This window comes from Labrus mixtus, chromosome 3 (assembly GCF_963584025.1).
Source record: "Labrus mixtus chromosome 3, fLabMix1.1, whole genome shotgun sequence".
In the NCBI taxonomy this organism is placed as follows: Eukaryota; Metazoa; Chordata; class Actinopteri; order Labriformes; family Labridae; genus Labrus; species Labrus mixtus.
This window is the reverse complement of record NC_083614.1, coordinates 14,715,197-14,742,947: the sequence shown is the minus strand read 5'-3', so window position 1 is coordinate 14,742,947 and position 27,751 is coordinate 14,715,197. Positions and strand designations below refer to the sequence as shown.

General features: G+C 42.2%; 1 protein-coding gene across 2 annotated transcripts in view; it reads left to right on the top strand.

Annotated features, from left to right (window-relative positions):
- tle2a (TLE family member 2, transcriptional corepressor a) overlaps positions 1-27,751 on the top strand; it is a 40,085-nt gene that overhangs the window by 9,104 nt on the left and 3,230 nt on the right. Inside the window, exons 2-15 of one of the 2 annotated variants that reach the window (XM_061033071.1) lie at positions 2,346-2,509; positions 14,288-14,351; positions 17,297-17,341; positions 19,647-19,709; positions 20,181-20,222; positions 20,802-21,015; positions 21,415-21,431; positions 22,753-22,848; positions 23,393-23,437; positions 24,286-24,447; positions 25,204-25,327; positions 26,259-26,452; positions 26,770-26,849; positions 27,273-27,522. In XM_061033071.1, the coding sequence (XP_060889054.1) occupies positions 2,346-2,509; positions 14,288-14,351; positions 17,297-17,341; positions 19,647-19,709; positions 20,181-20,222; positions 20,802-21,015; positions 21,415-21,431; positions 22,753-22,848; positions 23,393-23,437; positions 24,286-24,447; positions 25,204-25,327; positions 26,259-26,452; positions 26,770-26,849; positions 27,273-27,522 (1,560 nt within the window). Of the gene's footprint in view, positions 1-2,345; positions 2,510-14,287; positions 14,352-17,296; positions 17,342-19,646; positions 19,710-20,180; positions 20,256-20,801; positions 21,016-21,414; positions 21,432-22,752; positions 22,849-23,392; positions 23,438-24,285; positions 24,448-25,203; positions 25,328-26,258; positions 26,453-26,769; positions 26,850-27,272; positions 27,523-27,751 lie in introns of both variants that reach the window. The other variant, XM_061033064.1, reaches the window with a different exon arrangement.

Here is a 27,751-nt window from a genome sequence, read left to right as displayed (position 1 = left end):
CTACCCACATTATCTCTCATTTCTATTTTCCATCCTTTAGTTTACCTCTTTTTATTTATTGAACATGTATTGTCTATTCAAATCTCCCACTCTGTCTTCTCTCGCCACATTCTCCTTTCATCACTTTTTTCTTTTCTCTTTTTTGATAATGTTCCACCTGCTGAAACACCTTTTTTAAAGCTCTTTCTCACACTCGATAAATCTCACGCTCACACATGTGAACATATGTGTCTCCTAACATGTGCGTGTATGGACTCTATGTGCTGTTGGCATGCCTCACTCTTGATCTGCCAGATTAAAAGAAAAGAAAAAAGCGCTTTTAAACAACTTCCACATAGCATTCTTTTTGGATTTAGAGTTGAGTGATGTTGCGATTAAGTGATTCATTAAACAATCATTATAATGCATGACAGACATTGTTGATGTTAACAACATTTTTTTTAAATCCATATTTATGATTGCTCTGTCATTCAGTGATACCCACATGTTATATGTTTATCGTTTGATGAGCTGTAAAGCTGAGCAGATTGTTCTTTTTTTCACCTGTGTTGTCCTTACTGGTTGTGTTGTCTCAGAACTAAATGGTGGAAGGAAGAAATTCTTTAAAGCACCTCTGCACCTATATGCACATCTCATAACTTTAAAGCAGAAATTGTTCAGAAAAAACTGTAAACAAAGATACCTATATTCCTTTTTCACGTGATAAAAATGGTCGAGCAAATTGTAAAGAAACACAAAAAACAGATGAAGTCGAACAAGTGTACTGTTTGAATTGACTGTAAAGTGTTGAGAAATAACAGGTCAAACAATCCTACTTACACAGTACCTGAAAAATCTTACAATCTAGATCGATTTTTAATACTGTTTTTATAGATGCACTTTACCGACTTGCTTTAGTCAGTTATGGGGTATTTTTTTGCTGATGAGTGAAACAGTTAATTGACACCATGTGTAATTTAGCTAGCAAGATGACTTCATGAAGAAGTAAGCAGTGAGTGGATTTTATCATTAATACGATATTTGTGTGATGCTAAATCTACTGCACTAATAAAACCGGTACGTACACTGATGACAGTTTGAAGAGGATGAATGCAGATGTTTCTGACCTGTCTCATTCAGGCCACACGTCGCTCTGAGACAAGATGGTGAAAGCTGACTATGTCATTTTCTCTTCTACACGATTCTATTCAATAGTATGTGACCCAATCTCTAAAAGTGATTCTTGTTCTTCTGATGGCTGGCCATATATATATATAAAAAAAGTCATACATCTTAAATTATCATTTTAAAACACATCAACAGGTTGAAGTTGATTCTTAGTGATATAAATACATACTGTTCGAAAAAATGGACCTTTTGATTACTATCAACTACATAACATGAAAACTTAGCAATAAACCATGCCATGATTCCTTTATTTGAGTGTAGGAGTCAAATTAAATCATGTCCTCCCTTATTCCTCCCTCTTTCTTTAAACATTCAATCACTTTTTTGAATCCAATCTTTTTTTAAAGACTGTAGACTCTCACAAGCCAACATACTAAAACTCAGCCCTCTCTTGGAGGAAAATACAGTATGTTACTATCACTTAACCTCACCGTGGTACTTGACCATAGGGAGGCCTGTGAACCGGCTGCCCCGTTGGCCCCTTCACTCTGTTATTCTGACAGAGAGTCGTATAAACTGACAGACGGACAGCCCCCACCTCCCTGCTAGTCCGGCTCTCAGCCCCCTTTTGTCTGCCTGTCCTGCAGCATTACCCCTATGGTTGTAGTCTCCTAATTGCTCTGAACCCTGCAGAGATGGCAGACTAAGCATGGGTTGGGAGGGGTCTTTAGCCAAGATGGGGTCCTTTTTTCCCACATTTTTGTCCCTCCAAGCATTCTGTCTGTTTTTTATTTCTGTTTTCTACTCAGGCTTGTGATTAAACAAAGTGTGTGCGTTTGGCTCAGAAGCTCTTGCAGCTCTCCTTTTTCCCATCCAAGCCTCAGTGACCCATTCACATCTGGCTCTGCTTGCAGTGACAGCATGTCTGAAATACACAACCCCTGACAATAGTTACACACAGGCATGCATGGAGATACATGAGTAATGTGCACCTTTGCCTCCTGTACAATATTTACAGTCTATGCTCCTGTAGTCATTTTGTGATGCTTTATAAAGATGCAGATCAGCACATTTATTTCTTAAATTAAGTGCATTTAATGTGGCATCATCACCTCTGGTACCATAGAATAGGTTTTTTTTATACAATTCGAAATGAAACTGGATGTTGTTTATTTATTTTTTGTCATATCAATTATCTTCTGAGTCAAATATTAAAACTGTCTCTTTTGTCCTCTTAGGCGCCTCTTCAGCCACCTCCGGGTTCCTCCGCTTCAGTGGTGGCAGCCGCAGCAGCAGCAGCTGCAGCAGCATCGGGGGCACCTCAGTCACTGAAACTTACCTACCCAGAAACTCTGGACCGCATCAAGGAGGAGTTTCAGTTCCTACAGACCCAGTATCACAGGTGGGTTTTCATAGTGTTATTTACAGTTTGTCTGCTGGTTATACTTAGAATTCAAATTGACACTCAACACTGTGTTTGAAATCATGGTGTAGGAGATGTGTTTGTAAGGTGTGTTCCTTCAGGTAAAGGTGAGAGAGTCAATCAAGAAAGGCTAGTTGAGTAAATAAATCCATAAATCTGAAGGCTTGTCAGATGCCAAAACACAGCACAGTGGTTTGTACTGCTCAGGCGGTACAAACAGTGACGATCCGTTCATGCTCCATATGTACATCCTCACCATTCACTGAGTCATTTACCAGGCATGTGCACTTTTGATGTATTTTGATTGATCTGTAGGTTGCTGTAAGATGTGTGTGCATTAAGTCTTATCAAAAGTTGGCACATGTTCAATGTTTGCCTTCTCTTGTTGTCTCATGATGTACATGCACACACATTTACATACACACTCAATCTGTACGATAACACAAAGCTATGTGATGTTTTGACTTACTTTCTTGGCTCAGCTTACGCGACCATAGGGGTTATATTCAGGTGTCTCTTCTTTCTAAGCATAACTGTTTGGTGTGCTTGATGTGCAGGAATGTGCACAGTCTTTGAATGTGGGATTTGGGCTGGATGTTTGGAGTCCAGGCTTCTCTTTCTCCCTCTCCCGTTTATGTTCTTGTGGCACCACTACACAGGACCCCCCCAACACACTCTTCTCTTCTCATCCTGCTTTCATTCAGTCTGCCAAAATCTCCCCTCCCTCTATTTCTGTCCCACTTCAAACTTCTTTTGTACAGCAGCCTTGTCTGCAGCCACTCCAACCCCTGTGGCTACTGCTGCTTCCCTGAATACACAAGTGTGTGTGTGTTTGTGTGCGCGTGCATGTGTGTATTAATATGTCTCCAGAGACCACCTGGGTTTGGATCACGCTTTCCTGCTGCATATGCAAATCAGCCTGCGTACATAATGTACGTTTGCAATGACCAAATGTGTCATCGTTTTCACCTTTTGGGAGGGAGCATTGTTCTCAGATATCTCAACAGTGTTATCGCAGAAGATGTCACTTGAGGGGGCAAAGTGTTCACACTACCAAACCCCAACTACCGTCCCCATCCTCCTTTGTATGCAGCCTGAGGGCGCGGTCACACTGGCAATCCATACTGTGCCGTGCTGAAGCACGATTGCCCCCCTACCCATTCCCCCGCTGGCCTGGACGGCCTGCGGTCACACTGCTCCCGGACAAACCAAGCCTAGGCATGGTTACCTCTGGTAGGCTACATAACATCGTAATACAGCTCATCGTCCGCACATCAGAGAACAACACGGAGAACATGACTTTTACTTTTTGTCTTTACTTTGAGTCATTTTAGTCAGATACAGACAGAACACTCCGGATTTCTTCATAATAAAGGCTGTCAACGTTATTTACCCGCGTGCTTGTGCTCGTGCATTAACTGTACTGTGCCAAAGCACACCTCTCCTAAGCGTGCCATGGCCAAGGAAGTGCACGGTGCTCGAGCACGGCACGGAGCAGTCACACTGGTCAAACGAAACAGGCTTTATGGGTGAAGCGTGCTTAGGCACGTTACAGATTACCAGTGTGACGGCGCCCTGAGTGATCGGATCTCAATGAGTCCTCAGGAAACATTAGGGTATTTTCACACCTAGCATCACGGCTGTTATAAAGACTGCTGGTAATCTGATCATGGAGGAGAGATGTTAATGCAGTGTGTAAACAAGACCTTTATGCACCTTTTTGTTGCAGGTTAACACATTCATTGTTGAAACTTTCAATGAGAATACCATGTTTTTTTGTCTATTCCTACTAGACTAGATTATATTGGGATGAATTGTCAACTTGTGCTTGTATAGATAAAGAATCAGGAATAGGACAGCAGAATGAGGGTGTTTCTCCCATCTCTTTATGTAGAATATTTCTCCTTTTCATCTACAAAAAAAAGGAGCATCACACTCTAGGACTTGATGATGTTACAATTCACTTAGCAGACGCTTTTATCCAAAGCGACGTACATCAGAGAGTAATCCATTCATACACCGCCACCGAAGCAGCGGGAGCAATGCATGTTAAGTGTCTTGCCCAAGGACACAGTCTACCAACTGAGCCACAGCCGTCCCCTACTGGCCTGGATATCTGTATATGTGTCAGGGGTGGAGAATGAAAAACCCATGCTTATCAGTCTGGCACTAGTTTTGAAACTTTTTTTGCAGATATCCTTTTCACCATTCTTTGAACGGGATAGACTAATCAAGCCGCTCAGTAATCACGAGTTACCCCTGGATCTGTTTGTAGAGACGGTGTGATCAGCGCCTCTGGCAGCCGTTCAGGCTAACTCCTCATGTTACAAAATAGCTGGAGCATCGCCCTCTCACCAAGCTGTGGTACTTGGAGCCAGCTAGAAGGATAAACAATGAATGAATGATGAGATTAAGAACCTGATTGGAAGCAAGAGTGAGCTTGTGATTCCATTTGTATTTTACCACCGCATGCTGTTTAAGCAGGCCCAGATTAGGGTTCTAGGAAAGTCCTGTTTACCTTTCCTTTACCTGGATCTGCAACAGCTAACCTTGCAGGCTGGTGTAAGCATTGTATTAAACTGCTGTGTAGTTGTGCTCATGACTACAATCAAGAACTGATACTGTACCCATGGGTTAGTCTTAGTCATAATTGGAACAGTGTGATATCAGACATCTTTTCTCAAATCTGTCAAATGTTAATTTAACCTGTCTGGTTAGTGGTTACCATGAACCTGTAAATTTAACTGACTGGTGTTGCTTGCTGATAATTGGTATTGTTGACACAATATGTTTTAGAAATAAAGCAATTACAACACTACTTTGATTTTGAACAAGCCACATTTGAGCATCTACTACAGAAAACTGTTGACTAGACGGACTGTCAGCATACAGCGTTACAAATAACACCAATATAACACTGTTCAGAATCAATATGAAAGTACAAAGACGTAATGTCGGCAGAGGTTTGTTATGGCGCTGTCTCGGAATCGCACTCTGAAAAGGGCTAATGATAACATTAAGCTGGCACTTGGTTAAATTGATTATATTTCAGTGTTTGTGTGTATCGCGTTAGCCACAGAGCCCTGTCATGTGTGCCGGCTTCTCATGATCTTCTACTTTCATGTCATGAAACCACCATATAGTGATAAACAGTCATCCTTTAACATGACAAGCAGCAAAGCTAACCCACATGACTCTTTCCATAATGGTGCAACTCTAATGCCCTTTTCAGAGAGCCATTCCGCAACAGTGCCGCAAGGAAGCTCTGCCGTCATTCATGTTAATTCTGCCACAGTGTAGTATTGGTGTTCCAGTCTGTGACTTCAAATTGCGTTGCAGAGGACGCAAGCAGGAGAGAGCATGGCATGTAAACATACAGAGGGTACTCCACACACATAGTCAGACATGCACTAGGGCTGGGTAATTAATCGAGTTTCAATTTCAATTTTGGCTTCCTACGGTCGTGAAAACAAGATCATCAAAATGAAACGATTATTGTGATGCATGCCGTGTTGTGGAGTAAAAGTTTAGTGTTTGTTGCTATATTTTGGCCACAAGATTCAATCTCCACTACCTCTAAAACATTGTTAAATTATTTTTGTTTATTATTATTATATATACTGTATTTAGAGATTTCTGACGTATTTGTTTTCATTTATTCAAAGAGTTCAGAATGTTAGTATTAATAGTGTGTAAGTTCAATAAATGCGTGTAATGCGGATGTTAATGTTGCAAGAGTAAATATTTAATAATTGTGATCTCAATATCAGTTAAAATAATCGTAATTAGGAATAATCGAGCAGCCCTAACATGCACACAAACTGTACCAATAACACCAGTTCTCCCCATTACGCCCCCAAGACATTCATGATGAAAGCTGCTTGTCACAGGGGTGATGCGTAAATATTACACCTTGAACTGGCAGTCTGAATAAGGCCTTCAGAAGTTAGTTTCCAGATGTAAACCTAAAAAAGTCTGTTGCCGGCAGTTTTGGAAAGGTCCGCTCAGATAGCAGTCAGTGGGATTAACAGTGGCCTTGTTTAGTCGTACGGCGGACAGGCCAAGCTCTGATCACATCTGAGTTCAGGCAACTAAATGTAATCAGAGCCTCTTGTACACTATTAATGCTGCCGGGAGTATATGACCTGAACACCCAAAGAGCCAGCACCAGACACACTGACAAACTCCTAAGTTGATGCATGTGCTTTACACACACTTATACACATGTAAGTCTCCAATTATCTTCACACACAAATAACAGTTGTCCAGAAATAGCAGGGCTTAGTCGTGTGTATTTTGTCTGCGGAGAAGGTGGCTGGATTCTGATGGATGTTGGATTAGACAGCAGGAAAGAGACGGAGGGAAGGGATTAGTGCTGCCGTGTGCATGTGTGTGTGTGTGTAAGGATGAATGGTGGGGAGGCGGGATGCTTTTCTAAATATGTGTGTCGCTTGTTGGATTTGGCGGCATGTGTGTTGGGTATGAGGGGATGAGAAAGCTTACCAAGAAAGCTAAAGAAATGGCAGGGTTAATTAATGAAAGGGTCATTGGTTGGTCAGCTGATCTGATAATGCGTATGTATGTGTGTGTGTGTCTCTGTGTGTGCTAACTATCTAAATGGGCTGTAATCAGCAGACTGAGGGGAGATGGGAGGAGCTGCTGACACAGAGCTCTCATTACTGTAATTCTCTTTCTATAAACAGACAGACACACACACACTGAATTATGACTGATAAATGGCTGCGTGTGTGGGGGTGGGGGGGGGGAGGTTGTGTGTAGATCAAGAAGAGCTTGACAGTCGCTATTAACACACTGCTACTACCCCACAAACCCTGGGTATGTGTGTGTGTTATCTTAACACTATTTCACTGTCCCTTGACCAAATGTTGAATTTTCCTTTGGTTAAAAAGAAGAGATGGGTACTATTGACGAGATGGGACTCTTTGAGAGAGAGAACACGTTGTTTGACCGCTTTAATAAAAACCTTGAGATCAGGGAGTTCTGACATTTGAAAGTCATTAAGTCAGTACTTTCTGGGTTGAACCACAACAGCCAATGAGAGAGAGAGAGACCTAATGGTGTTTCCACGCTGTCTAGCCCAGAAGAAGCTTCATGCATCAAACATTAGGATGTATAAAGCTTCCATATGTTAGTGCTGTACTGTTAACAGTAAACTAAAAGGTAAAATCTCACCTTCAGTTCTAGCCAAAGAAAAGACAACTGTTTGTTGACTCCATCTGCACCACAATTGTCTCATAAAGACTAGAGCCTTCTGCCTTTTTCTTCACTACACAGCTTTATGACAGCAGGCGGTAGCCAGTCAGTGTTCATATCTGCTTAGGTTATTTATAATCACTCTTGAATACATCATTATCTTAACAATATTCAAGAGTAGGTGATGCACTCTTTGTATGTCCTGTAATGCGTGTATGTTTAAAAAAAATGGTATTTCTGAATCAGTAAGGATTTTGAAAGTCTTGTAGTCTGAGATGGGCAAAATAATTGTCTTAACAGGACATTCAGCCTGTAATTTATCACTTAATAAGTCCCATACAATGTCTGGATCTAGATTCTCAGATGAGAGAACCAGAGTGATGACTTCATTTTTCAACACACAGACTTAGCAAACAATAGTAATTAGTTATTTTCACCTGTAAGCAACTGTAATGTCACGTCGTGGATACCACTGATGAAATGATGATTTCAGAACAAGAAAGTAAAGTCAACCCCCTTGCGGAGCATTTCTCACTGTTTTCTGTGAGCTTACAGAAAAAAAAGAGACTGGATAATGAATTAACAATGAGACAGTTATCAGCCTGCATATGGACATTGACAGCATTAATGCATAAATATAATAATGTTGAACACAAAGCATCAAAGTTGCATTTTACATGTTTGTTTTGACACCTTAAAAGTCACATAGCTGCATTAAATTAAGTTTGCATTTCTGAAAGTCTGCCGAGCAGTGAGTCTGCTCTGAACGGCTCTGAACGGCTCTGACTAAAGGTCTGCAGGATGAAGAAACACAAAGTATAGAGTTCATGTCTGTGGATGTTTGTGTACAGACATAATTAGATCAAATATTTGTGTATCGTTTAACTGAATCTGTCACTCATCAGATCCTTAAATTATATTTGCTTTAAGGAGAGCTGACGGTTTGTTGTTGGTGTACAGTGTCCTGTGTTTTTAATTTGTGGCTTGTGATTTATGTGATGCAACCTCCTTCTGTATTCATTTATCATGTGTGCGTATGTGTCTCTCTCTCTGTGTGTGTGTCTGCGTGTGTAAAAGAGCAGTCTGTGTAGTGAGTCTGGCAGCAGAGAGAAGTACGGTTGGACTGCTATTGTGACAAGATCCCAGCTTTGTTTTGTGTGCTGTGTGTGTAGGTGTGTGTATTTGCTCTGGTACACACCCTTGAGAGCTGATGAAAGAGCACACAGGCGAGCTGGGTGGGTCCCCTGTGTGTGAATGTTTGAGAGTGTGTGTGTGTGTGTGTGTGTGTGTGTTTGAAGAGAGAGGCTGAATGTTTTTCCAGCGGAGCAGACAGGAAAGGTTGATCAATAGTTAATGTGATGTAAAGTGAACAGTCACATACCTGGAGGCTGCCGGGCTAAATGCTCCTGACACTGTAAAGGCACGACACCGGTGCACTCACTACATGCCTCCCCATCAGTGTGTGTCGTGCGTCTCTGGCTGCTAGCAGTGTGTTTGTGTAGCACTCGTGTCAGTTATGTTGCCTTTCTGCCGAGACAACGATGGGCTCCAGACTGCTGAACAAGTGATGGAGGAGCCAGACCTGCATGTCAGGATTAGTAAGGAGGTTTAGTGCCCGTTTGCATTTTGGAAAGGTTCAGACATATTGAAGTGATATTAATTGGGATGTACTCCTTTATGTTAAATAAAGGAATACATCAATTAGCCTTTTTAATTTCTAAGGTGATTAACAGAATGTTAGATGATGGTTATTTGGTCGTCAGTAGTTTGATTTTTTTTCTGATAGGCTTTCTGCTCTTTATAGTTTTATATAATTGAAGTCTTGAAAAAAGAAGATATTCTTTATTAATCCCATGTGGGGAAATTCCGTTTAACACTCTGTTGTAAAACATGCTACACACATGTATAGGCTGAAATACACACACATTACACATGTACATTATTTGGAGGTTAAAAGAGTCAATTGAGTGTTAAAATAAAGCAGGATGAGATTTTCTTTATCAGAAACAAAACAATACTTACACATGTACAGGACAAGATCAACAAAGACTTGAGACACACTGCTTTGTGCAAAGGTGACGCCAAAATGTCGGTAGACCAAAAGCTCACAGAAGCTTTGAGTAACCAAAATAATGATTCATTTTAAGATTTAAACAATAGAAGATTCAGTTCACTAACTACTAATCTGACCAAGCATTTTGTACTACTTGATGATCTCTCTAGTGATACACAAACGGTGAAGGTTCTTGTCATGACCAGTTTAAGAGTAGCAACATTGAATCGAATCGTGAGACACCCAAAGATTCCCAGCCCTAGTCTGTCAACGGGTCCAGTTGGATGCAGTGGTATTGGTAACACCCCACTCTAGCGTTTCCTTACCCCGTTAGTGTTTAAATCTGTCTCACACCCCGAGAAGCAAAGAAGAACTCTTTTTCAAATCTCAATCTCCAATCACTATCTGGAAGGTCGCTCGCACCATGCATGTAGAAAAAGGATTGTAGACCGCACAAAAATTGTGCTGTTGAATATTTTTCATATGGGGAAAAATAAATCCTCCAGAATGATTTGTTTTATCAGCTGGTACCCACTCATTTATTGATGCTCTGTTTGTTCGGACCTCCTTTCCCTGATATGTCTTTTTATGGAAAGAAAATCGATGTTCTCTGTAAACACCATTAAAATATTCTCTAACAACCAAAAGCAACTGAGCAAAAGTGTTTAATGAAGAAAAAAAAAGAACTCTGGAAATGTCTTTGTTCCTTTCTGTAAAAGATTCAATAAGGGGATTGTCAAAGGAAAAAAAAATGTTAAGATAAAGAAAAAAACCTGCAAAGAAAAAGAGTCGCAATTTTTACAATACCCAGTAGCCTGTTTCACTCGCTCGGAATAAAAAGACAGTGGGCACATTTCTACAAAGTGCAGCGTCTTAATTAGATGCTTCACTCTCTACAGGCTCGTTAGTGTGTGTCTGTGTGTACAAATGTGTTCATGACTGCGTCTGGAGCAAGTCAGTGTGGGTGTACTTGTGTATTTTCTGTTTTTCGTGTGTGTGTTTGCTTCTGTGTGACTACATGCCTGCAGTATATGTTGTATGTATGCTGCTTTAGTGCTGCACACACATCAACACACACACACACACACACACTTAATGCTCCAAGTGGTATGTTAGTGTGTGTGTGTGTGTGTTGATGTGTGTGCAGCACTGACAGAGCTGTCTGAAGGCTGGCAGGCTGCAGATTTGTAGCGAGTTCGGATGATCATCTTATCTCCTGTCACCGCCAGTGAAAGATTGGAGGAACCGAGCCCACCGCAGCACCCACAAACAGACACACACACACAATCACACACACACACACACACACAAGTACGCACACGCACACTCAGAGTCATATCTCCTTTTTGCGTTCTGTTTTTTCTTCTCTCTTGCTCTCTCACTCAATCTTGTTTTTTCCCTGTGTGTTGCTGTGTGTCGTTTCTCCTCGCTCCCTCTCTCTCAGTAAATGGTGCTGAGCCAAACACTCATTATTACAGGCAATCATTTCGACATGAAATACCCACTTCCTGCTCACCACTCTCCTCCCCTCTCTCCCTCATTTTCTTCCCTCGTCCAACTCTTTTATGCTCCTACAATCACATAATGACAGAGACACACACACACACACACACACACACGCACAGTAATTTCATTCCTTGAAGTCCATTTTGCAGGGAATGGTTATTTCAGAGTGCGACCTTGGGGTCTTTCCTGTAAGCACAATTGTTCATCTGCACACTTTCTGTGTGTGTGTGTGTGTGTGTGTGTACATGAGCTGCAACCTTGTAAGGCTTTTGTGCGGTTTCTGGAGCACTGTGCCAAAAACAGAGAGCTGATTTTACGGGTAAGGAGAGATTGATTCCCCCCCCGACTCTCAACTGCTCATTTGCCAAATTGAAATCTGATGAGCCGCAGAGGTTTTGTTTATGTGGCATTCAGACCACAGATGGTCTTTTTCAAACATTTTAACCAACAAGAACTACCTGACCTGCTGTGAAGTGTATAAGTGTAGGAAAGCATGCACTCATTAACTACACATTGCCATTGCTGAGTTGAATTTCACAAATGAATAGAATTGAATGAATTGATTATTTTCAATAATAATCAATTTAAACAACATGGGCTTTGTGTGATCAAAAAACTATCACTGGTTGAAGAAATAATTAAATAGATCCTAGTTTCTCTCGTATCAATAAAGGTAAACACTTGTTTTGGAGCGCACTATAACAAAGTCCCATACAGACTCATTGCTGTAGATAGTTTCTTCACTTGGTCATGAAATGAGTTAAACTTTTTAGTTTGCACTTGTGTTCCATTGTCAAAACTTTGTTCAGAAAAAGGTTTGGTCATCAGTTAGTCCCCGGTCATTTGATTTTGTTTGGCTAAGGTAACTGTGTACTAGGAATGTTTTCAAGACGGACCACCACTGCTGAGTGATGTATACCTCTCCTGGTTTTTCCTGGGAATGTCCACCAGACACATTGTCCAAATTAGAAAATAAAAATGCAAAAAGCTCTAAGCAGTGAGCCACAGACTCGATAACTTGAGTCTTAACTTAATGGGCAATTCTGGATTTTCTGACTTGTAATGTTGACCCATGAGACTTTATCAATGACAGTCTTCTCCGCACATAGACTACATATGTCACATATTGTTATACTTACGACTTCCTTAGCATATTAACTGAATGTTTTGATTTTTATTATCCATATGATAACAGTAGGATCAATAAACCTGTGAATGATCTGTGCTTGCTCTCTACTGCTCCCGTTGCAAGCATAGACTGTATTAACTATGGTTATAGTCTCAGTGTAATCACCCATTGGTTTGTGAAGTAGACTTTTGAAGCCCCAGCAATGGTGGTCACCATGCTGGAAATCCTGTCTCAAAGTGACTTTTAGTCAACCTAGTAACAGGTAAAGCTAACCGCTACAATGCACCTGTCAGTCAGTCAGATCAGCCACGCCACTAGTAATAAATAGCTCTTGGCCTTAATATAATTAAAAAACTGATGAGTTATTTAACAAACAAATCACCCTCCTGTGTACCTATTAAGACATGAGCTATTGACACAGAGTTTGCTGATAACAAATTAAAGTGCATGTATAATTTAAAATGTGAAACTTCTTATACTGATGTGTGAAAAAACCTGTGTGTGTGTCTAGTTGGGACTATGATCATTCAAAGTTTATGTTAGTTAAGTTATGTCCACACACACAGACACACACACACACACACACACAGTCCCATTAGTCCTCAGCCCAGCTGAGAGTGACTTCTGCCGAGAGGCAATTCCACTGTAATAAAATCTATAGGGTGGGGGGGGTTTAATCCTCACTAACCCCCCCCACCCCATCCCACTCCTCCACTCTCTCCCCCCCTCCATCCTCTCCCACTCTTCATCCTGCTTCTCCCTCTCTCCTCCCTCATCCCTCTCCTCCTCAACTGGCTGCCGATGATAAATGAGTCAATTATGTGTGTGTGTGCACGCGGCGCTGAAGAAGGCGAGCGGATGGGGCCGTTATTACCTGTTGCGGCTGGGGGTAATGTTGCGGTATTAATCATATTCTAATTTTCCTCTGCTAAACAACCCTCCCACCACCACCTCCTCTCTCCACCCACCTCCAATGTCCCACCTCACTACACCACCACCTCCACCATCAATATATTTGCCACAAGTCTGTAAACTGCTGAAGACCCAAAATATACTACATCTCAGGGGAGATGGGGTGAGAGAGACAAGGAGAGAGAGAGTTTTTGATGTAACAGGGAAGGTGTTTGTGTGCTTCAACCAGTGTGTGGGTGTGATTGCAAATTCAGCTATCAGCATTATCCCGCCTTAGAGGACACATGGGACAGTTTTGAGGGTTAGGAGAGACAGGCAGACACATAGGACAGTGTTTGGCTCTTATCACATCTGTGGTGTGTGTGCTGCCTGACATGCTGTCAGACTGAGCAACCATCTCAGGTCATGTCCTGAGCATACAATAAGAAGTAAGGCAGATGTACTCCATTTCCAGACAGAATTGGCCTTTCTGACCCACTTAAAGCGACGTTAGTGAAACTTGGCAAAGTGTGCTGTCGAAGGTGAAAGAGGGGGGAGCGGTCAGACAGACAGAGGGACAGACTGGCAGACCAGCTGGTAATTGGGGAAGCATCAAAATGAGGAGGAGGAGTGGAGGGCGCAGGAGTAGATTGAAAATTGTCCAGAGAGAGACAGAAAGAGACACCTTGGATGTGCCTGCCTGCAGTCTTGGCTGCGTTTCAGGCTCAGAGCGTGACTTCGTCTATTTCTGCTCTGCTCGGAGGTGATAATGGGCTGTCAGCACCCCAGTCACCCTGCTCCCTCCTCCCCCACTGAGTGTGAGAGAAAGCTAGGGGAGGGGGGAGCAAGTGAGTGAAGAGTAATTTGTTGTCATTTTGCTCATTACATTGTGTATTTTTATCCACGATATGATACATGTCGAAACTCATGTTCTTTCTTTTTCCCTCTCTTCTCTCTGTTGCAGTTTGAAAATGGAATGTGAAAAACTGGCTACAGAGAAGACAGAGATCCAGAGACACTACGTTATGGTGAGACACACACACACTCACACACACATGCTGTGTGTCTCTCCACATTAACAAGTGGCCGTGCCAAGTCCACCAATCCCTTTCATCTGCTAACAGCTGCCAAAAACCACATGCAGGACCACACACACACACACACACACACACACACACACACACACACACACACACACACACACACACACCCTATATTAAAGGACTGCAGAATAAACAGCACTTATTTGGGCTGTAATCCTGTTTCTTCTCTTTGTGGATTCTTTTTTTCCGTGTCCCAGATATGCATGCGGATCTGTACAGCTGATGTGTGTTCACATCTGTCTTTGGTCGTATAAAGAACCTCATACACAATATAAACCGGCCAATTTTATTTAAACACCTATGTGCTAAGAGCTGGCATCAAGTGTCTTGTCCGATTATTCTCTATCTTTTGTGTTATCATTTAAATCAACTGTTTACTTTAGAAACTATGGAATTAAATCCATTCTCCTGAAGATGTTGTGTAGCTTGATCTGTTGCAGTTTCACAGGTAAGCACGATAAGCAGGAAAAGGTAAACACAATTATTTTGTAGCGTTTTAAGAGCTCTGAAAGAGCTTGTATGCTCTTTGATAAGTTCTTTCTGTGCCAAAGGATTTTAGGCATCCCTATCATCATTTTTAATATCACTGATGGCAGAGATCACTAAAGAAGTCAGCATGTGACCATGGTTACAATCACAAAGCCCTTTCTAGAAATCTTGGCGTTTAAACAAATAAATCATGAAACAACAGACGACACACAACATGAATGTGCTCTGCATTGTTGCCAGTCATTCAGCACTCTGTGTAAATATTTTTTTAGGAATACATGATTTTGCTCATGTTTTCTTGAAAAGTAAAGGCTAAATCCCGTTGTTTATTTCACTTGATTTTTTTTGTCTGCAAACTACCATCCTTGTGTTACCTGTGATCAGAAAAATACAACACACAGCTGACCAAGTGCAGGCTGCACCAAAAAAAAATAAAGAAGCTATGTGGCAATCCTGGCACAGAGCGAGGACTTGTGGGGGGATTGAAGTCTTAGTGATGAGGAGGGAGGAGGGGGGTTAGTTGGCATCGAGCACAGGCCAGGTCTCCTTTCCTGGCTGATGATTTGGGTTTGGATGAGTTTGGATGTTGCTAAGCAACAGGCAAAACTTGGCACAGCTGCTGCCGAGCGAAGCTGCCAGCTGCCAGGAAAGGCGTCTTTTATGGTGGCACACAGACACACACAGAAAGAGGAGCGAACACGCACTCGCAGAGAAAACATGCACATAAAGCACATAGATACACATGCCTACATAGTTGCAGGCTAACACACACACACACACACACCTGCACACTCACACGCACACATATGTTTGCTAACTGCCAGGAAAGATGTCTGGAGAGAGAGGACCCCTGCCATCCCCTCTCCCTTCCTGCCAGACTGTTCTGGCTGCCTAACTGCCAATCTCCACTCTCCACAAGCAGTCACACTGAAAGGCAAATGTCAGCCTGTCACTTTCCGAGGCATCTGACTTTAAAATGTTCCCTCCCTCCATCCATCTCTGAGGATGGAGAGAGAGGGAGACAGGGCGGAAAAGAGAAATCCTCACCTGTCTCTCTCTCACTCTCTGGCATTCACTCCCTCCTGCGTTCCTCACAGCTCTTTGTACATTCGGCTAAAAGTCAGGGTCAAATAGCTCACATTAGACACGATTATTGCAATAGTCTGTCACCTTCCTCTGCCCAGCGACAATTTCGCTGCCTCGCGTCTAAATCCTGGCTGCTGAAAAAGTGCCTCAGGGTCATTCTAGTGCCATTGACTTTCAGCAAAGCCAAGGTGATTGAATTAGCAGGGATGTGCTTTTTTATGGGCACTTCAGAGTGCATGTACAAGGACTGGCATCATCTGAAGCTAAGAGGAAAGAAAACCACTTTGTGACGGGATCAGGAAATTCTGCTGCTGAGTTTAAGTGTGAAAACAATAAAATAAATCAAAATAAGTTGAAGTTGTTTATTTATAAGTCAGATTAATTGTCATTTGCAAATTTCTTTCATAGTAAGACTGTTTTATGTTTTTTGTAGCTTTTTCTTCTCAGCTCTTGTTGGAAAAAGGCTGAACTATTTGTTTTGGTTGTTTTCAACAACTCCCCCCAAAAATGTCACAAACAACAATATGTTATCTTTTTTTAATACTTCATGACGTCTTTGTCTGCAACACACAGCTCCCTAAGCCTCTTCAGTTCTACTGTGGACGGTAATCTTTTTTTTTTTTTTTTTTTTTTTTTTTTTTTTTTGAAAAGAGGTCACAACACAAAGTTTCATTTCTAAAAGAAGAAGCTTTTATCCTCAAACAGAGGGGCACAGCACTTATGCAGAAAACTGCTATCAAACAGGAGACAATGCTTTTGTTAGGGACTAAGGTAAGCCCCAGATTTAAACATCTTTAGTGTTGTAGGTTATTTAAGGCAACATGTATGTCGGATTAACAGCAGGCTAAAACTATTTCTTTGTTGATAGCTCTCAAGGAATGTTTTCATAGCAGTCATTTTTTTTCCTATGCGGATAAAATAAAAACAACAAAGCCTGACCTTAAACTTAAGCTGCAGGATACTAAATCTTATGGAGATAGCAGATGAAATTGATGAGTTTTTGGAGTCTCTCAGGTTGTGTATTTATTCTACTTTATTTTATTTAGCAGAAACTTTCTTAACTTCCCTTTTAGTTTGATCAACTAATGTATTGCCTTGCTTTTTCATATTTCACAAAGTCTGCTTTGTTCATTCAGTCTAACAACATAAATGTATCCACATTGTAAACATTCAATAGAATTTTTATGAACATTTTAGCTCTATGTACACTACACAACAATGTTTTATCAAAAAAAACCCTCATCATATTCTTATTCATGTAAACTAAAACTAACTCATGTTCTTCTGTTTTTCAGTATTATGAGATGTCCTACGGCCTTAACATTGAAATGCACAAACAGGTGAGATTCTCTCTCTCTCTCTCTCTCTCTCTCTCTCTCTCTCTCACCCTCTCTCAGTCTGTGTCTCTCGACCACTGTAATGTCAGTCCTCCCTCTGATGGACCGGTATAGAAGCCCTGTGCTGTGGAGATGTTAATAAGATCTGCAAAGAGAATTCATTTCTCCACCACAGACAAACAGATGAGAATACTCTGCCCTTCTCTGAGTCTCCAGAACAGCCTCCTCTCTCACCACCAGTCATAAATCCCTGTCTGTTACTGCCTGTGTGCCCGGCCTTCTATCAACACCCCCAATTCTCGCCTGCTCCTGAGTCCTCCATTGCACTCTCTTGATTTGTCCTTTTAATGCTCCTCTTTCTTAATCTCTGTTCCTGTCTTTCTTCATTTCCATTGATTTCTTTTTCTCTTTCTTTCTCCCCTTTATTTTTGCACCATCCCCCCCCCCCCCCCCCCCCCCCCCCACACACACACACACCTCTGTCTCCTTGCAGACATACAGTCCGTGCTGACTTTCACTTTAAATCAGGTCACTGCCTTTCTGCCGTCTACTCTCCTTCTCTCTCTCTGTCTCCGTTCATTTCGCCATCTCAGTCGCTTCACTTTTGTCGTGCCGCCGCTGCCACTCCACCCCCCAATCACGTTCTCTTTCCTCCTCCGCCTTCCTTCTGTTTCTTCTTCCCTCTCTTTCTCACTTTTACTGTCTATTTCTCCTCACACTCCCACATCCTTTGTTCATTGGCTGTCATTCTCTCAACCCAATCTGCCCTTTTCTTCCTCCTCCTCCACCTCCTCTCCTTCTTCCGCCTCCTCCTCTCATTTCCCCTATCCCATTTGAGCCCCCCACCCCACCCCCCACCACACTCTTTATCCACCTCTCTTGAATGCTTGTGTTCTCTCGCTCTGTCCCTCTCTCTCTCTCTCTCTCTCTCTCTCTCTCTCTCTCTCTCTCTCTCTCTCTCTCTCCTGACGATGTCATTTAGTAGTTGGAGTTCTCTAACAAGAAATCATTGTGTCTCCCTTGTGGTGGGGGCTGATGGATTCAGAGGAGGGAGGGAGGGAGGGAAGGAGGGAGTGAGAGGAGGCACACTGCTTGGCTGAAAAATAGAAAGCAAAGGGAGGGAGGGAGAGATTTGGGCAAGCAAGAGGGATGAAAGAGAGAGAGAGAGAGAGGAGCGAGAAAAAGGAGGGGGTGGAAGTTCAGTCCGGCATCAATAAATCACTTAAGGGAGAGAATGGAGTGGGGAGAGTGTGTTTGTGAATGTGTATACGCACGCACGCACGCACACACGCACATGTACATACGTTTTCACATACACACAACAGAGTCTAGCTGTCAACAAGACAAACAGCCTGCGGCCATAATGATGTTGTCATGATCTCTGCATGCATATCATTACTGGCCTTAACAGCCTTGTTGGGCCTGCCGCTGTTTGTGTGTTTGTTTGTGTGTTTGTTTGTGTGTGTGTTTGTTTGTGTGTGTGTGTGTGTGTGTGTGTGTGTGTGTGTGTGTGTGTGTGTGTGTGTGTGTGTGTGTGTGTGTGTGTGCGCACATTAGATGTCACATGACAGGAGAGATTGCATCACTGATAACTGCATTAATACGTGGATAGAAGAAATGGATGGGAAAAAGCGATACATAAAAGAAAGATGGACAAGAGGAAAGATGGAAAGAGAGATTATGTTGAAAAGGAAGAGATGGATGGAGGGAGGGGGCAAAGGAGGGAGGAAGAGTTTGCTCTCGGCAGTGTAGTGGAGCAGATCGAGACAGACACACACCCACAGCAAGAATCCCTGACCCCCAGCAGGAAACATACATACACACTCAAGCATACAAAATGCAAACACACACACACACACACACACACAGAAACACAGAGACACACACACACAGACATGTGAGGACACATCAGAAACAGATGCACACACACAGGCACAATACATACACACAGTAAGAAAAGAAGGAGAATCTAGCATCTCTTCTCCATCACACACGCTCATGAAAATACACACAAACACGCGCACAGACACACACTCTGTGTGGGTGGCTGAGGCCACAGCAGATGCTGTCCATGAATATTTTAGCCAAACTCCCTGGCAGAGTTTCCATTTGCATGGACCAAGTGTAAGCAGCTGAAATATTTACCACACTGGCCCTGGTAGAAGCAGGCCATGTGTGTATGTGTGTGTGTGTGTGTGTGTGTGTGGGGGGGTGTGTAACCTTTTGAGTGTGTGTTTTATTTTTGTTCCAGCTCAATCTTGGCTGTGTGTTTTTTTTTCATCAAACCAACAGTATCTTTTTTTTCCAGACAGAGATTGCCAAGCGGCTGAATGTGATCTGTGCTCAGCTCATCCCATTCCTGTCGCAAGAGGTGACACACTCACTCTCACACACACACACACACACACACACACACACACACACACACACACACACACACACACACACACACACACACACACACACACACACACACACACACACACACACACACACACGCACTGCACTGCTAATACATGCAGACCCTGCTCTCTGCTGTCTGACAGCAGTACACACAGACGGCGTGCACATGCATTCATACAACAGGCAATAACTCACGCTCACACATTTATAGCTGCAGATGGACAGAACAACAAAGATCATCCTCGATAGCCAAATGTTTGCATGTGTTCATAGAAAAAAAAAAGTAAATATTACAAAAATGCTGTTTGGAGGAGAATGAATACATATTATATGCATTTTTATGTTATACCTACAGATTCATGTTACAGAGGACTATAAAGTTTTAATTATAAGTCTGATTATGAATATATTTAACTCTGATTCTTGGTTCGTTCCACAGCACCAACAACAAGTGGTCCAGGCCATGGAGCGCGCCAAACAGGTGACCATGGGGGAGCTAAATGCTTCGATAGGGGTACGTGGGCTCCCCACTCTGCCTCATAGCGTGTGTACCTTACCCTCCCGTGTATTGATATTCCCTCCTTTTCTTTTTTCTTAAACTGAGGCAAACAATCATAGGCAAACTAAACTATAAAATATAATCATTTAATTAAACTATTAAAATAGGACTTAAGATCACTAATTTAAAAATATATATCAATATAGAATTGGTTTAAGATGGTTTCACCTGGTACTCGAACAGACAAGAGGCCCCATCAGTTGTACCATTTTCCAAATATATGCATTTCAAATCTTATTCAGGTGTTCATACTTTTCCAGTTTCAGTTATTATCACTTAATTTCCTTTCATGCCGATTTGGCCGAAGAGCTTCCCGTCCTAAAGAGCCACCGCCTTGACCCTAGCATTTCTCCTCTTGCGCACGTAGCACCTTCATCATTTCCTCCACTTGATCACGTCCTGGTGAGCCACATCCTAAGGTGCTCATAAGTCACCCAGATCTTTCTTTGTTCTGTCTCCCTCCTCTTGTTATGTTTCTTCTACTATCCTGCCTCTCTACAGCAACAGCTTCAGGCCCAGCACCTCTCCCAGCATGTCCAGGGTTTGCCAATTGGACCACACCCATCTGGACTGCCCCACCCCGGCCTGGCGCTGGGTGGAGGATCCGGTCTGCTGGCCCTGTCGGGGGCTCTGGGGGCCCAGCTGGCTGCCAAGGATGAGCGAGCTCACCTAGAGGCAGCAGCCGCTGCTGCTGCCGCGGCAGAACACCACAGAGGTACAGGGACACTTTAAGTCATTGGTGTTTACTTACCCCAGTCAGTTTGGGTTTCTCGAAGAGTGTGAAGCCGCAGACACGTTTAGACCTGGAACTTAAGTTGGATTTATTTTTTCAGAGATAAAAGCTGTCTGAGGGATGTGGGAGTAGTATAAACACTGAAGCCTGGCTTGATGGATCCTGATGATTGGCTTTACTTTGGGTTGTTGGCAGGGCATGGGAGTTCTGTTGATATTAAAACTCCTCTTGGATCTCTTTCCAATGAGTAATCAGCTGCAGAGTGATGTGAAGTGATGGTGGATAATCTTACATTAATCTTTGTCTGTGTGTCCTTATCTTCCCTTGCTCTCATGTGATTCGGTACCTGGATTGGTTTGATCCTTCTGCTGGAATGAGCAGACCGTGAAGCTGGACCAGTGAGTACACTTTACCTCAAGCAAATAGACAACTTTGGCCCATATGGTAGGGTAGTGTTGGAATGTTTAGCAGGTCAATAGTGCTTTTCTGTAATGCATGCAATGAAAGTACCTAGTATTTCACCTGTATACTTAGAAACACATCCTGTACACTCACACATGTATATCGATTAGTTCAGCAGTGTCTGATATTGTAGCCAAACAATGTTGTGCATGAATATCCTTAAAACAAAAGAACAAAAATATATTACTTTCCTTATTTTTAGAAATATGTTTTTAAATTATTGAACACGTTAAGATTGTGGTGCTTATTTTACAAATCCTTTATTAGTCAGAGAAGTTAGAGATACAGATAAAGAAGAAAAGTACTTGGAGGTTTGCAGATTTTGAATAATATTTATATAATTTTCCTGAAAAGATTTTTCCTATATGACAATAATAATAGGAACATTTTGCGTTCCCTCTAGTAGTGTGCTCCACTACACCTGAATATTTATTCATGTATTACTACTAACTTTATTGGATATATGTTTAGTGATCTTGCCTGCTGACACAAATTAAGATTATTAGCATGTCACATGAAGTTTTCCCTATAATGAGCATCTCATTTGATTGTTCTGTCCAGGAAACTCATGTAATGATTGTCATTTTAGAAATGATTAACAGTGACCCAGTTCCCCTTAGAATAACGAAACAACTTTTTTAAAGTTAATATATTTCAAGGAACATAGTTTCATGGATGATTCTCTGGTCACACATTTTGTGAGCTTTGAGTATTTTGTCTGGTTTCACTTTCCCATAACAGCATAAAAACAGCTTTTTGGGTCTTTCATACACTAGGATTGAGGTCACTGTTGCCAGACACTGTAAGACAGCAAGTTAGGTCTCAGCACTATATCACTGCTACTATTAAATCAGGTCAGTACTGGTTAAAAAAACGTCCTTAGTGCCAAAGTATACACGGGCAGCCGGCGTAAAGAAATCTTAAGGAATTCACTTTGGTCCTCTCACTCCTTCAGTGAGCCAGTCGATCGATTCCAGCTGATATTCTCTCACATTCATTCCGGAAGCTTATGAGGCAGACATGATTTATGCAGTCCCTCTCACCTCATTATCACCCTCTTCCTCCCTCTCTGCCGTCTCTCTCTTCTCCACTCCTCTCTCATTCCCTTTCTTTCTCCTCCTCCTCCTCCTCCTCCTCTTCTTTGTGCCTTCATGGATACCTCCCCTTTGCTCTTTTACCTCACTCTCTTACTCCCTCTTTTTCTCAACCCAACCCTCTCACACTCCTTTGCTCTCCTTCTGTCTCTCTTCCCTGCAGAGCTCTCTGTCCAACGGGGATAAGGGCCGCTCGGCAGACTACCTCAGCAACGGCAAGAAGAGGAAAGCTGATGAGAAGGAGTTCATGACGGACTATGTGAGGCACTTTTATAAAATAGTTGAAGTTTCACAACAGTGTTTCACCAAACTCTGTGCAGATCTCTCAGACCAGTGCTGTCTGTGCTGTGGAAAGTAATAGATCCCCCCCCATTTTCATTATTGTAGGAAGCAGAAATAGAAACAAATGTGAAGGATACATTTCCGTGTGAAGATAAAGGAATCTTGGGTATCGTAATATCATAGCTTTGAACACAGACCTGCAGTTATGAAAACAGCATTGCCTTAAAGGAATTCAACTCTCAAAGTTAAAAATCTTCAATTAATTACATTTGTATAGTCCATCAGATAACCCATCTCAGGTCACAAAAGATAAAGACAAGTTATTTAATTTTCTTTTTTAGTATGTAAATGAATGCTCTTGCAGAAGAAAAAAACGTTTTATGAAACTTTAAAAATCTGTTCTGTTGCACACGCCTCTGTTTGTGTCTTGTGGTCTGTGTGTTGTATATTTCTACATGTAATCTCCATACATCAGACACCCTGAGCAGGAATATCTAACCTCACTCTCTCCTCTCTCGCAGGGCAGCGATGCAGATAAGAGTGATGATAATTTGGTGGTGGATGAGGTTAGTAGTCAGCCTGCCGGCCTCTGTCGGCAGCTTTTCACTGCTTTCATCTACATACATCATGTAAACACACCCAGCAGGACCATCTGAATAATGATGATAATAACAATAATAACCCTACGGCCCTTCTCTGCCTTTGTCTGCCCTTATTCCACAACATTCACAGCCATAAAGTACAGAAGCAAATACACACTTGACTGCACTTTATTGTAAACACGGTGTAATCCTGTAGGTGTGGTGGTTCAGGTTTTATTACTTGTGTGAAAGTGGACAGTAAGGTTTTCTCCAGTGAAAGATCAAAAATGCTAAATACTGAGTATGCATGACCTCTATTTAATATTCTGATGATGATCCTCTTGGACTTTCAAATTTCTCCTCTGTGGATCAATATAGAGTTATCTTATAGAATAAAAACACAAGTGTCCATTGTGTGCTGGATAATAAGAACCAAAGGTCAACCCAGCTCCTGAAATCTTACATAATGTTCAATGCAGTTTGATGAATTGATCAAAGAATGTGTCTGTCTTGGCTCAGATATTCCAAAGATTTGTCTCTTACAAGCACTCATCATCAGGTTCCCATTCGTATACTGACACCGATCTTCCTGGCTGAATCATTCTTCATGTTCATATGGACATTCAATGGCCTTGAATGTGAATCCAATGTCATCTGAATCAAAACACACTGTCCAGAATAAATACTTTTCATCTAGCATGGCTGAAAAAGCAATGCAAGTTTAATGATAAAATTTTAAAAAAAGAGACAAATGCTGAGGTTTTCTCTAAAATATGGACGATTGAAGAAGCTTAATATCTGCCTTTGTAAAGTTTTCTGTGTTTTGATTTCAGGACCCGTCGTCCCCTCGCAGCGTGCAGTCCTACTCTTCCAGGGAGAACGGCCTTGACAAGATGCCCCAGTCCCGAAAGGAAGGCCCACCACAGGCCAGCCCCACCTCCCTGGCCTCCTCCAGCAGCGCCACCTCGCCATCTCGTGGCAAAGAGCCCCCACAGGTAGACACACAAATCTGTCTGGAGACACACATGTATTCACATGACGTTTATTTGACCCCATGTGAGAAGACGCTTGTTTGAATCTTTTTTGTGCTGCTTCTGTTACATCCATACAGAACACACAAGGTATTTTTTAGTATGGGAGATCAGTGTTTCCGTTCCGTAGGCACACAGTGTACGCTGCTTTTTTTTATAGGTCAATAGTTTCTCCCTGACTTATTATACTGTAAATTCAACATCCCACACGTTCAGTCTGAGTCTGACATCTCTCACATCTCCACATCTCCTTCCTGCTCTGAGTCATCCTCATTGTTCTCCACTTTCTGTTTTTAATTATTTCTTTCTGTCGTTCCTCCCTTCATTTACTTTTTCTTAGTTTAGCTCTTTTGTGTTATGAAAAATAATTTATTATTATAACATGATTTAATTATGGTCAACTTTTATTTCAATCATGCAATCATTACTTTAGCAGTTACATGCCCTTATATGGGCATCAAAGAGGCGTTTTCCTATGTTAATAAAGAAAAAAATGCACCAGCCTCCAGTTTATGAGAACATGATATCCATCAGTTTAAGACCACGGTGCCAACTGTTCAAGAACACATCATGAATGCGATGCAGGTTTTTCTCAAGAACTTTCCTTAGAACCAACTTAAGAAAAACCTTTAGAAGATAATGGTGAGGAAGGCTAAATGTGTTTTTATAAGTTTTCAAACTAAGTTTGTTTTATTTTCTTATTTTTCATTGCTCCTCCAGAGGGAGAAGTCCAGCACTCCAGGAATGAAACCAGGGACCCCCATGTCTCAGGAGTCCAACACTCCGGGACCCAGCGGACCACCGCAATTCAGACCTATCCCAGGCAAACCAGGTGTAGATCTCGGTAAGAACACACTGTGCTAATACTTTTATTATTATTATTAAGAACAATTATCTGTAATATGAATGTAGGCATTGAAAAGTGAAGCCATGAAGCTTTACTGTATGATGGGAAAAAAACTGAAACAAAACTTTCTCTCCCTCCTCTCAAGAACACTGCACACACACTCGGTTAAATATCTGAGTTTTGAGCCTGTATCAGCTTTGTTTTCTGTTGTTATTATCAACATAGGACTGTAGTAGTTGGTATGGGGGTCAGCCAGCTCCCTTCCACCCACCACCATCTGGAGCCCTAGGCTGAAATGTTCAGTAAATATTCAGTGGCCCTCACTTTTTAAATGGAATGATTAGGAAAGGTGACCGGCTGTGACTGTGAGCTGAATCAGAATGAGCCTTCCTCTATTTAACTGTATCTCTTTCTCCCTTTTTTATTATTTCTCACACGACACTCTTGCTCTGCTTCTCTAATACTATTATGCATGCATTAGGACACGCTCACAGATGCAGATACATACACAGAGAGGATGTCCAGAATCTGGATGTGATCACACACACACACACACACACACACACACACACACACACACACACACACACACACACACACACACACACACACACACACACACACACACACACACACACACACACACACACATCATCTGACTGCAGGAAGGTATGGTGGCCAGCAGGGGTCAGTAGTGGTCCAGAACTGCACTTGGAACTGTCCTGGATTTTTGTAAAACAGACAGCAGCTTTTTCACAGCTTGTCAGTCTTTCTCACAGATTGACAGGATCTGACCTTAAGAACATGTTGAGATGATTGTGGTCTAAAAAAAACAACAACAAAAGATTAAAAAACTATATGTGTAGCCCTAATCATTAATTTGATCACTTAAATAATTACCAGGTATAAAATATTTTCCTTCCTCCAGCTCTGGGTCTAAGGAACCCCCTGGCGGTTCAGGGAGCGTACCCCCCAGGTGCCTTTGGTCTGCCTCCCCCAGGAGTGAACGGGGACCTGCCTGGGGCAGCGGGTTATGGTGCTGGCCTTCACTTGGTTTCCCCCCAGATGAACGGAGCAGCGGCGGCGGCGGCAGCTGCGGCAGGTTACGGACGGTCCCCTGTGGTGAGCAAGGCACTCTGCTGATAATTTGTCTTTGCAGTGTTACTGTCATATATAATATATTTGACCACATCATAAAACCTGCAGAGAGGGCAGGAACACTCTGTTAAAAAATCTTTTTTTGATATTATATGATTATTATTATATTATATTATTATCCTCTCCTCTTCTCTTCTCTTCTCTTCTCTTCTCTTCTCTTCTCTTCTCTTCTCTTCTCTTCTCTTCTCTTCTCTTCTCTTCTCTTCTCTCCTCTCCTCTCCTCTTCTCTCCTCTCCGTTGAGGTGTTTGTTTTTACATGAGGGTTTTACCTTGTCTTTCAGGTGGGTTATGAATCTCCCCACCCTCACATGAGGGTCCCTGGGCTTCCTGCCAGCCTTCAGTCAGCTGCCTCCGGAAAACCGTAAGTTCCCTTTCCTCTGCTATCACTCTGATCTTCACCTGTTCCCTTATAACATGACTCAAATTTCAATACACCAGCAGCAGAAAAGATAAACAATGATAAATGGTGGAGAGAAAAAGCCTTTTTGAAAACTCAAGAATGTGTTAGGTCCAAATGTACGAAAGTATCATTATTGATGACAAAAATGAGTTGGTGAATTAACACAAATTGCTTGAGCACACCATTTTTTGCAAAATTCCCATTGTACAAAGTACCTTTTCTTTTGGCCAACAACCAGCATGACATCATTGATATTTGCAGAGCATCTTATACCTCATAAAAAAATATTTGGCTTCTCTCCTCTCCTGATGTGTGGTTTCTGTTTAAACCTGTTGAAGCCTTTAATTCTCTGTTATTTATACATTTCTTTTCCCTTCTCTGCAGTGCCTACTCGTTCCATGTGAGCGCAGATGGACAGATGCAGCCGGTGCCCTTTCCTCCTGACGCCCTGCTGGGCCCAGGAATCCCTCGCCACGCCCGTCAGATCCACACCCTGAACCACGGAGAGGTGGTGTGCGCCGTCACCATCAGCACCTCGACGCGTCATGTCTACACCGGAGGTAAAGGCTGCGTCAAGGTGTGGGACATTAGCCAGCCGGGAACCAAGAGCCCCATGGCCCAGCTGGACTGTCTGGTGAGACCTGAGGGAGGAAGGGAGATACTGATAAATGTTTTGGGACTCCTATTTATTCAAGTTTGTTGTTTGTCTTATGTCTATTAAAAGAAATGCTCTTGTTATCCTGCACATAAAACACACTTTGGATGATGAATCACCCATGTTGTTGTCCCAAAGCCAAATCCTCCGGTTGCTGTTGTAGTAGCACGATTAACTTTGTACCTTGTCAGCGATTTAGGAAGACAAC